The sequence below is a fragment of the Merops nubicus genome, unplaced genomic scaffold, assembly GCF_000691845.1.
Source record: "Merops nubicus isolate BGI_N331 unplaced genomic scaffold, ASM69184v1 scaffold8185, whole genome shotgun sequence".
Classification (NCBI taxonomy): Eukaryota; Metazoa; Chordata; class Aves; order Coraciiformes; family Meropidae; genus Merops; species Merops nubicus.
The window spans coordinates 1-11,673 of record NW_008611556.1 but is presented as its reverse complement, the minus strand read 5'-3'; the positions used below and the strand labels follow the sequence as shown (position 1 = coordinate 11,673).

At 38.7% G+C, this 11,673-nt stretch overlaps 1 protein-coding gene across 1 annotated transcript in view; it reads right to left on the bottom strand.

Annotated features, from left to right (window-relative positions):
• COPB2 (coatomer protein complex, subunit beta 2 (beta prime)) overlaps window positions 1-11,590 on the bottom strand; it is a 12,731-nt gene extending 1,141 nt beyond the window's left edge. The window contains exons 1-20 of the mRNA XM_008941248.1: window positions 11,478-11,590; window positions 10,332-10,554; window positions 9,659-9,745; window positions 8,854-8,980; window positions 8,297-8,445; window positions 7,183-7,329; window positions 6,757-6,856; window positions 6,492-6,634; window positions 6,078-6,277; window positions 5,455-5,565; window positions 5,100-5,188; window positions 4,913-5,019; window positions 4,648-4,791; window positions 3,537-3,667; window positions 3,196-3,403; window positions 2,858-2,968; window positions 1,806-2,020; window positions 1,442-1,534; window positions 1,186-1,366; window positions 978-1,046 (exon numbers count right to left, since the gene is read on the bottom strand). Of these exons, the coding sequence (XP_008939496.1) occupies window positions 978-1,046; window positions 1,186-1,366; window positions 1,442-1,534; window positions 1,806-2,020; window positions 2,858-2,968; window positions 3,196-3,403; window positions 3,537-3,667; window positions 4,648-4,791; window positions 4,913-5,019; window positions 5,100-5,188; window positions 5,455-5,565; window positions 6,078-6,277; window positions 6,492-6,634; window positions 6,757-6,856; window positions 7,183-7,329; window positions 8,297-8,445; window positions 8,854-8,980; window positions 9,659-9,745; window positions 10,332-10,554; window positions 11,478-11,590 (2,748 nt within the window). The remainder of the gene's footprint in view (window positions 1-977; window positions 1,047-1,185; window positions 1,367-1,441; window positions 1,535-1,805; window positions 2,021-2,857; window positions 2,969-3,195; window positions 3,404-3,536; window positions 3,668-4,647; window positions 4,792-4,912; window positions 5,020-5,099; window positions 5,189-5,454; window positions 5,566-6,077; window positions 6,278-6,491; window positions 6,635-6,756; window positions 6,857-7,182; window positions 7,330-8,296; window positions 8,446-8,853; window positions 8,981-9,658; window positions 9,746-10,331; window positions 10,555-11,477) is intronic.
• Window positions 11,591-11,673: the final 83 nt, after the last annotated feature.

Below are 11,673 nucleotides of genomic sequence, written 5' to 3'. Positions count from 1 at the left end.
AGGAAAGAGTTAAGGTTACTCAAGACTCAACAGCAGTTTTAGCAGAAATGGTAAATATTAATACTGCTGCTGGGCTTTGTGTTTTATACCATGTAATGGTTCAACACATATCCTTCCCTCTTAACTGCTGCACAAGTTTTATATTCTTTTAGTAGCATTGCTTCAGTAATGGTACTATTCAATTAACTGTATTTAGATTAATAATATATTATCTCATACAAAACTTCCCATTATTCAGCCTTGCTGAAAGGGACAACTGTTAAAGACTTCTATGCAATCATTCACTGAATGCAAAGACACTTCTAGCATTACCTTGTTTTCAATTTCTAATACAAGTTCTAATTCATTTTAGATACATTGCAAAAGCTATCTTTTTTTCTATTCTGTATCTTTTTAAACAAATGTGCACACAAGTTTGGCTTTAATGATAAGTGCTTTGACACAAAAGAAGCAAAGTCACTAAAGCTACTTGCAAGTAGACTTAACTTCTCTGAACTATCAGAGTTTTGTAGCACATCTTCTACAAGGTAAAAATAAAGACAGAAGGGAGAGCTGTGACTCCTTCAGTTTCTGATGAAGTTTTTAGAAGTTTATAGCCTCAAAGAGCTGTGCCAACAGCACTAAGAAACCCACATTCTCACATTCGTGTTCAAATTTGAAGTGTATTTGACATGAATAAGAATTAGAATCTGTCATCTTCTGTTTAAGCTCTGAAAAGCATTTTAAGTGTTCATTTCAATCTGCATGCTTTTATGACACAGAAAAAGTAATTTATAATCAAGTTGTTAGTAGTTAAAGAAGTAGCTTAAGAAGAGTCTGAGGCAAATAACATGAAGCTCAGCTGCAGTGTTTACAGGCAAAGCCAGTAAGAGCAATATTTTGTCCATTACTGGTAAAATATTCCCCAGGGTAGATGTTACCATACAATAGCAAAATTGCCTCTTTCTTAGAGTTCATCATGTAGTAGTAACACTGACCTGAGGTGCCATTACTCTAGAAGGCTCAAAGCCTTTTGCTTCTTCAAGTAAGTTCCTTTCTTCATTTGGCTAAAAGTGAAAACAAGAAAACCACAAGCATTCCATGAACACAGGTTTTGAAGTGGTTGCACTGATTTGCTTAAATCTGATTTTACACACAGCACCAAACGTGTTTCTTGTACAATGAGCATTCCCAGTTCTTACTTACAGTGACAAGAGGGTATTCCCTGGCTGGCCGCAAGTCATCAAGGCTTTGTTTAACATATTCCTCAGCAACAAAAGCTTCCTTTAATCCAGGGAAAAGATTTTCATATTCTGTAGGATCAGCAAGGGACTCAGCAGCTTTTTGATTCACTTTAGAGAGGCTCTCCCGCCACAGTTTAACAACCCTGGAGACAAGATCCTATTTGTGACATACAGCTCCTTCTGCCAGCACTGCTGCTCTGCACAGGCTTTGAGCTTACCTTGAAACTTGGCTTGGCAGATATGTCCGGGCAAGGAAAGCAGCTTCTGGGAGGCGCCCGGTTTTAATCAGGAGTTCTAAACATGAATCAAGCCTAAAAAATTGGAAAATGTGGTTCTTAACCAGTAAATTTAATAAAGACAAATTTTTGTATTAGATCTGCTGTTTATTACATTAAGTGCTTTCATTTCTGATTTTAAAAATAGCAGCCATCATAAAATAGAATTAGCTTTTCTGAAGAGGTACCTGCCACAATCTTTCTCCATGAAGTTTCAGTTAGCAGTAGTTAACCATCTAAAGAACCTGAGGTTGTTCAACTTGGGGATCTAGAACAGAGCAATCTGAATCTCTTGCTTGCTACTTACTTTCCCTGCAGGAAGTAGCTCATAAATGCGACATTGTTCTTGCCATCTTTTTCTGCTCCTTCAGCCAACTTGTTCACCATGTTAGCATTTCCTGAAGCTGTGGCCAGGAGCAGCAGTCCTCCATAGTCTTGGGCGTGGTGGAGACACTCCTGGGCTAAGCCAAACTGGCACTTACTGATGGCAAGCTCAGCAAGTTGCTTCCATTTCTGTTCTGACTAATGGCACAAAAAGGGGAGATGAAGGGAATGAAAAAAAAAGAAACACACAAATAAGAAAAAACTCTCACATTGTTCAACAGCATTTAAGGATTTTTCAGAGCACTCAATATGAAAAAAAGTTTACTTGTGATGGTGCTGACTCTATGTCATCGTTACACTTTTCCCTGTGAGATGCTGTGACTACTGCAGCTTAACAGCATGACACAGTGAGTCTTATATGCAGATTACTAGACAGCTATATATACACCATCACATAAAATAAAAGCCAGCTCCTCATTAAACATGGAGGGAGGAGGTAGAAAAACTTTGGAAATTTATTTTCCAAAGACAGCAATGTCTCTTAAAGCTCCAAAGTTAACTCCCAGAATGTAAGAAAGGTATTTGTGTCTGTAACTTTCGTCATCACTAACTTCATTATTTTATAACAGGAAGCATGAGATTAGTTCTGAGTAACAGCAATGGGACAGATTACTGCCTGTCTGTTCACTGCATCAGCCTATGCTTGCCAAGGCTGGAACTAAGGCCTAGAGGCTTCAGCCCTGTCCTACTCTTGCTGTTAAATAGTGGAGGTTAAGGCTTGTTTGTTGGCACAAAAATTTTGGTGTTCTCCAGGAGTTCCTGTAGCTTTCCAGGCATACATTCTTCTGTTCCCATCCCACAGCTTAGACTCCTTCATATTACAGGCAGAAGAACTTCACTGAGGAAGCTGGAGGTATTTCTGTAGTGTTCAGAGAGCTGTACTGCATCCCACCCATACCACTCCCTTCTCTTGCAGGGCCTCAGAGTAATGCTAATACTCATTATCAATCACAAAAAACCCCAATGTATGTTTACCTCTGCTTCCACTGCGAGCTGATATGCTATTTTTAGTTCTCCAAGTTGCAAAGCAAGTTCAAAACGATGCTCTGGATCTGTAGATACTGCAAGAGCTTGTTGTTTGAAGCCCTAAAACAAAAACCTGAAAGTAAGGCTGTGATCTGTCAGGTCAAACAGCATCCTACATGTTCCAACAAGAGCCCTCTGAACAGGTTATGGTATTACCAAGTAAATACAGATAATTTAAGAGTCTATTCTTACAGATAACATGACTGCATTTTGCTTAGCAGACTCAATTAGAAATGTGAATATACTGATTTATGAAGGTATTGGTAACTAAAAAGTAGCTTTCTTACCTGTTTTTCAAGAAAATGTGCAACTCTGGTTCTCTGCTCTTTTGGAATTGTGGGAAGAACTTTGTCAGCCATACCAAAATCTCTTCTCATCACAGCAGTTTGATACTCAAGCACTGAAACCAGCAAAGAGTAGCTAACGATGTTCAGCTCTTTATCACCCAGATAAAGCCGGTTGTCCTTAGGGATATACCCCAAAAGATACATTGTTCTGAAACAAACCAAAGAATATTCATCTTGAGTAGATCCACTACCAAATAATCTATAAAAAAATATCCATTAATTCTTAGGGTAGCAGAACAGTCACATGAAAATTTCTACTTTTACCCAGTGCAGCAACTTACCTGTCTAAATGGGCAATAGTGACAATTTCTCCTCCAACGTAGTAATTGAGTCTGTTCACAGAACTGGTGTAAATAAAGCAGTCGCCCACCCACAAGCCTGTTTTCACAATCTCCTGAATCTCACCAAGGACCTGCAAATTTAATTCAGTTTAGATAGGTAAAAAGGTACTTTTAGAAAGCAGTAAGACTACTGCATTTTCAAAACAATCTTAATATTCTATACTTAAGTCAATACTTGGGCAAGATACAGATTATACGTATTAAAAGCTTTTAGTTTTACAAGAAGGCTGTAACATGAAATCTTTAATACTTAATTAAACTAATTATAAGTCCAGTAAACAAGGACCAAACTAAGCATTAAAGAAGGTAAAGACAAGCTTCACAAGAAAAATTGTGCTTCTGAAATTTCAAAGCAAGAATTTTTTTACTTGTTCCCAGATTGCAATAACATTTCAAAACCTGAAAATTGAATAAAAAGTTTAAGCAATAGAAAGCAGTAAGACTACTGCATTTTCAAAACAATCTTAATATTCTATACTTAAGTCAATACTTGGGCAAGATACAGATTATACGTATTAAAAGCTTTTAGTTTTACAAGAAGGCTGTAACATGAAATCTTTAATACTTAATTAAACTAATTATAAGTCCAGTAAACAAGGACCAAACTAAGCATTAAAGAAGGTAAAGACACTTCAAAAGAAAAACTGTGCTTCTGAAATTTCAAAGCCAAGAATTTTTTGACTTGTTCCCAGATTTCAATAACAGTTCAAAACCTGAAAATTGAATAAAAATTTAAGCAAAGTAAACATCCTACTTGAGTGTGTTTTAAAAATAACCTTTGTAATTCTGAGAATAGTTAGCAGATGCCTGAAGACAAAGATAGGCATCAAAGTCTATCACAGTGGGATTCCAAGAGGGATATTCTCGCCAGGAAGCCCAAATAAAAGGATTACTAGTGTTGCTCAGGCAGATACATACTGTGTATATTGTATTGCAGTGTTCTGGAACCTAAAAATCTAACAGGACTATGTTAAGGACTAAGTTTGATATATTCTTTGAAGGCTTGCTTTGCTGATCTCTAATCCCATTCCATTTCTTAACTAGAAGGTACCTCAAAAGCATCTTCAATTCCATCTTCAGTGACACCTTCATGTGTTTCTTGAGCTGCTGCAACTTTTTCTGACAGGTATTTCAGAATGAAGAACGACTCTTCTGTAGCAATGCAGACAAGTTCACCCGAGTCAGACCAGAAAATCTGTATCATCAGAACCAGTAACAGCAGTGTTTTAGACACCACAAAAATCAGCCATCTAGTAAAAAACTGAAACTGGTAAACACAATCAAGTGCACACCATCAGTCCCACCTAGAGACTTACGTGTTTGGGCTGAATTTCAATTCTGCGAATCAATTCTGTGTTTTCCCAGTCGTAAAATGCCAAACCATTAACAGATCTGACCCCCAGCAGGAACCCACCATAGATGCCTGCAGGAAAATAAAAGTGGAATAAATCCACATAGTGCAAAAAATGTATCAACATATCTATTTTAAAAGTAAATACTTACCTTCTGCTCCAAAATCAGGTTTGAATGACTTCTTCTCTTTGAAATTTTTAAATATCTTTACAACACTGTTGCTCTCTCTGATTGCATATCTAAATAGAGATTGCATTGGGAAAAAAATAAATTTGGCATCCAAAGTAGCAAATTACTAAAATTATATGCAGATACAAAACAACTGCATTTGATTTATCTTCAAAAATTAGCAGTGTTACAAACAGAAAACTTTAAAGCAGGACAGTTATGAAAAGTTTATCAGCCACACAGATTTTAGTCTTCAAGTCAGTTTACTCTTCATACACCCTGAAGAACAGCAGCAGGCAGTTTAAGTTAATACAAAGAAAAAACCTGCAACACTTACTCTGAAGAATCATGTGCCCATACGAATTCCTGTGCAGAACCAAAGCTCTTGTTTCTCAGAGCCATGGCTGTGTAGATGATGTATTCACCATCACCACACACAACTACAAACCTAGAACAGAAGGATGTGTTTGTCAGGTATCTGTGTTCAATTCAACAGGCATGAGCAAGTAGACAAGTTATCTGAAAAGCTAAAGGCTCCCAGCCCAATATAATCACTGCAAATGCAAACAGAAGAGCTTTGTGAATTCCAAAAGTGTCACAGAACTGGATTTTCCTCTGTCACATTGCTAGCTACCTGCTATTTCCTCTTCCTTCTGCTCTCTACTGAGCAGCTTTTGTACCTTGTATACCTTTACCTTCTATTTTGGGTTATCTGTTAACAAAACACAATTCAAGTTTGCTGCTGTGTAAGCTAAAAACCTTCCATATTTTATTTTCCCTACCCAGAATGTCCAGCTTGGCTGTTTAAGCAGCTTACCTGGCTCCCATATACCCTTTCTCCATAGGCTCTTACCCACTAGCACACGTGCAACTCTTCTTAAATTCAAGACATTTTCCAACATAAAAAAAAAAAAGGAAAAGTCAGAAATGTTGGACATATTTTGCTCTGAAGTCTCTTACCGTCCATTAGGGTTGTGCTGAATTGTCTGAGGATAGATCTCACAGCTCCCCATATCCTTCACAGCCAGCGGCAGTCTTTCTCCATCTTTGATTTCAGCATCTCCCATAGCTTTCAAGTTAGCCTGTTGGACTTCTGAATGTTTAGCCCAAATAATTTTTCCATTTGCATCCATGGACATGGCAGGTTCTTCACGACCGAGCTAGAAAGCGTAGCGCAAGAATTTAGCAGATGGAGAAAATACATTATTTTCTTTTCAGTTGTACACACGTAGTGAAATACCCTGGCTCTGTCTAAAACTGGCAGGTAAATAACCAAATTTCCATTATTTTACATATCACAGCAGCAGAAATGAGTTGCTCTGTACACAGGACGGTGACGAATCACAAAGTCTGATTTCAACACATCAACTGTACCTTAACAATAATGCTGCCTTCATCATACCCCAAAGCCACGTTATTGGACCCTCTCAAGCTGGCCACACACCACACTCTCTCCATTCCATAGTTGAGGGTACTTTCCAGGCGGTACGTGCTTGAATGCCAAATGCGCACGGTTCCTGCAGCAGGAAAGAAACACACCCCCTCTATCCCTCCTCTCACCACCAAGGCAGGTGTGTAGCCACACCACAGGAAGTGGTTTTTCCCCTGTCCTTTATGTATCAGAAAAAAAAAATATTACCATCTTCTGAGCCTGTGATAATGATGGGCAGTTCAGGATGGAAGCTGACACACGACACATTTTGAGCATGCCCCTCCAGTGTCTGTACACATGTTTTATTCTGCAAAAGTTTGAAGCACAGGTATAGAAAATAGGCATGCTGCTATATTTTTACATTCATTTCTTAAAAAATTCTCCCCCTAAACCCAAAATTTAAATGCATTCCTTCCAGTGACCTTTACTTCTAAGATGCTCAAATAGCATTAGACATATTAAAACTACCATATTGAGCTAATCCCTCCTCCCTGGAAATATTTTTCTTCCCTTAACATAGCAGTTTTCCTCTAGTTTCAGATGGGTTTCTGCCTAGAAGATGTTTTCTTAGCGCCACACAACACAACAGATGAAAGCAAGATAGACAGCTGAGTTCACTGCAAAGAGACATACCTGGTAGTCCCAGATCTTAACCAACCGGTCATCGGCACCCGAAATGAGGTACGGCTTGTCCCCTCCACTGTAATAGTCAATGCAGTTTACTCCTTTCTCATGGCCTTCCAAGGTGAAGTTGGGTGAAGAGGAGCCAAGCTGCCACACCTTCCCAGAGGAAAAAAAACAACAACAAAAAACCAGCTGCATGTATCCTACCTTTTGCCAGAGCAGCTATTTGGATGTCTTTGCAATTCCATATTCTGGGTCTTTGGAATTGTAAAGTACATGATTGTTTTCTTAGGTGAAGAACCTGAACAACTGCTATCAAGCTACCAATCCTTTCTTAAAGGATGTAAAATCATGTAAGACATGGCTAATAGAACTAGAAAAGAAATTACTTGTGCATACACAGGCTGCCCTCACTGTGCCCTAACCTGAACAACTGCTATCAAGCTACCAATCCTTTCTTAAAGGATGTAAAATCATGTAAGACATGGTTTATAAGAAGTACTATCTGTTTATGAAAATAGCTAATAGAACTAGAAATCACTTGTGCATACATAGGCTGCACTCCCTGTGCCCTGAATTTCATTTATAACAAATGAAATAACACATCTCATGCTAAATGAGGACTCAAAATCCACCAAAGTGTAGATACACTGCTATTTCCCCATGATTATCACATGAAATCAACTTTTATATCCACTCAATCTCAACATCTGCAGATGTATGAAATCAAACCTGTGTTTTTACAGCCAATATAATGACAATTTATAGAGAATGTGAGCAAGTATCCCAGCTCAGATGGCTGTAAATCCATACTCCAGGATATTTAGTAATAGTTTCAGAGCAGATTAAACTCATCAGGGTCTGCAATGAGAGGCTGAAGACACCTTTGGAACAGTACTTTTAACAAACCACATCTCAATGATTAGAGGTGGCAGGTCATCTTCTAAATTACTGAATTACTTAGGTGCACAGTAACTCAATATTCAGGTCTTTGTTCAGTAAAAACCCCATTATTGCACCTGCTTTTTAGAACTCTGACCCACTGTCCATGCAATATTATTGGTTTGTGTACTCTGGTAATTACTCAGTGACTTAAGAAGACCCCAAAATACCCCTTCTCTACCTTGATTGTCCTGTCCAAAGAGGCACTAGCAAACTGATTATTGTCTTTCGGGTTTATGACAATCTGCATGACATAATGGGTGTGTCCTTCAAACACCTGAGAACAAGACCATTTTTTATCCCAGTCCCAGAGTTTAATGAGCATGTCATCTGAAAAGAAAACAGAACAAGATCAAGCTTCAGTTAGTTTACGATTGTGAAATTTTTTTTTGAAAACAGAACTTTAGTGGGGCAAACTCTCAAATTCCAGCTAATTAGCACATATACAAGCCTTTCCTCTGGCAGATATTAAGCAACAAGGTTTTTCAGTCTTCTTTGGCATGAATATAAGCTATTATATTTCAAATTGTAGGTAGTTGATATTTCTTTTAAAAAAAAAAAGAATGCATCTGGCAAAGAAATTCCATGATATGGCAAACGGCACATTGCCTACTTGCTCAAGGACTCCTGTTTCACAAAAAAAAAAGGGAAGAAAACCCCACAAACCCTCACTAGACAGAAACAGGAGCCTAAAAATAGCTGGTTAATAAATACAAAAATCTATCAAATAACTCTTACCGCTGCTGGTCAGTATGAAGGGCTGTGTAGGATGCACTGCAATACAACGGATGTAATCGGAATGTGCTTCAAACATGTGAACTCGTTCCAAGGTGTTGTAATTAAAAACTCTAATTTGCATGTCATCCTATGAAAGGGAAGCAAAGCCCCCATTAAAATAGGACTCTCTGTATAATACACTTTACGTTCAATGCAGGGTAGCCAGAAAAAACATTCCAACGTTGAAGACCCTCTGACCATAAAAAGTATATGGAAATCTATCTTCTGTACTTTGCTATTGATTCAAGTTACACTTTGATCCAGAAGACTATAAATTATCCCCTCATATTCCAAAGCATTTAGGAAATGGAAAAAAAACTTCAGCTAAAACTTCATTTTTAAATTATATACATATACAACAGTCTTTTGATTTAAAATGAAGGTAAGTGCAGAAGGCTTTTAAAATTACTAATGCTTTATATGAAAATCAAAAGCTAAGTTCTCCAGCTTCACAATTTACTATTTATATAAAATTACATAAAAATAAATACAATTTAAACTGATGCTGAGCATGTTTTAGTCGACAGTAAAAGCTAAATCTACCTTACACTACATGCAGTATTAGCCACCATATTAGGCTGCTCTCCTTTACAATGAAAAGTTTAAGTTTCTAAGTTTAAAGGAGAAAACTTCTGGGAAACTGTAATGAAGTATTCCTTTCTCTTCTACAAATTCATATTATTATGCAGGGTAGAGAGGAATGGCATGAAAATATATTAGAGACAGTACTACTGCATATGAAAATCACACAACAACAATAGCTTACAGCTCCCGTAACAACCCAGTTCTTCCTTGCCACAAATTTGGCAGCTCTCACTGGCAGGTCACATACTTCAAAAGTCTTGACCAGAGTCTAAAAATCAAAAATAAGAAACTTATAGCAGTTCAGAAAATATAAATTTTGACACCAGCTTTTTATCCTTGCCTTTAGCAACTCTGCAAGAACCCTACAATGCTACACACATGGTTTTTAAAAGGAACATTCCTGTCCAAGAAGGGAGATACTTGCCTGCTCTGTTCTTTTAACATCATCTTTATGTTCTCCATTCTTAAACCAACCCTACTTCCATGTATTTTTGGAGATACTGCCCAATTCCTGTTCTACTTGACAGACAGGTAGAGGTTTAGCAGTTTCTACAATCTCCAAAAATACAGACAGCAGGTATGAGACAGAGGCCTCCAGTCTTCCAGAAGGAAAGACATTACTTTGCAAAGATAACTCTTGAAAATAAATTTCTAGGAAATGAAATATCATTGAAGTCACAGCTAAAAATATTTCTTGTCTGTTATTATACTGACTTTTATAATAAGACAGGATAGAGTACAGTCAACTAGTGGCAGTGATTTAAGATTTCTTCTTGTGGATTTTGTAGTGAAGACCAGGATTCATACGCCTGTCAGCTAGGAGGGCTCCTAAGGGAGGAAGCCCCAGGCATGACCTGTGTTTCGTGGTTCCAGACGCAGACGCTGCCGTTGTAGAGGCTGGCCAGCATCCATGGCTCCGTGGGGTGCAGGTCCACGCTCTTCACCCGGTCCGAGCGCGCCGTCAGCTTCCGCTTGATGTCCAGGCGGAGAGGCTGCGGGGGAAGAGTTGGGAGGGGAGACTCACCCACCGGAAACCGGCACCCACACACGCCCCAAGGAGGAAAGCTGAGGTTAAACCTTAGAATGAAAGGAATCAGTCCTGCTTTTCAGCCAGACATAAGACCACTACTCTTTTCTACCCATCTGCATATCTGTTTTTGTAGGGGTTTCCAGAAACATCACATCTCCACCAATGCCAGGGAGTCCATTTAATTTACTCCTGTGAAATTCAGAACTTTTCCACACTGCAAAAAGTACCTCCAAGAGAGTGGGGGGGAAAAAAAAGAGTAATGTGCATTTTCTCAGTGTCTGTGAACTACTAGAGCAAAACAAGGGGAGTTTGCTTCCAACACAAATGATGGGAAATTAATCTTCCTGCTAATTCACCCAAAAAACTAGGTGGGAAAGTCAGTTATCACAGCTGAACACAACACCATTTGCACATTATAGATTTATTTCCACTCACAACGCCAATGTTAAGTTTTAGAATGGAACAGTATATTGTAAAAACTGTGAGGAGGGAAATTTTAAGTCTTTCCCTTATGAAGATGACTTTGACCTTCCACTTTCATCACTGGCAAAGTAAAGCCACGAAATTTAACAAAGGGATTTTCTAAAATGTTTGAGGCATTATAGATTCATTTAGACAGTCAAAGACTGTTGAGTTCACTTAATGCTACGATTTTACCTCAGAGAACTTAATGGATAATCAGAGTCAAAGATCAAAGAATGTTGCATGTTTTCAGTAGCAGAAAAAGTTAATAAAAACTGCAGCTACACATCAGGCACCACAAAGAGAAAAAGACACCTACTACCGTGTAGCACCTGTAACTTATGGGCATGACATCTGATGGCAGAGAATGAACTTGTGGTTTCTTTCTCCTAACATAAATATTAGAAAAGCAGGCAAGACAACTGCACATGATGCTGTGCTTATCCTTGGAACTGCTCTTTATCTACTGCTGCTGAGGACCAGACTACGGCTGACTGAAGAAGTTAACTGCAACACGTAGCCAAGTCTGTGGGAACGGTCGGGTCTGTTCGGTGAGCAGCACACCGGTAACGCAGCCCCGGCGATCCGCTCTGGGACTGCCAGCGCAACGGCGCCGGGCATCTTTCAAGCGCTTTGTTAGGGAGTTATTCCCCTTAAATCAGGGAATAACGCTACGACTCTTCAGGCAGCCACGGAGCTGGGAA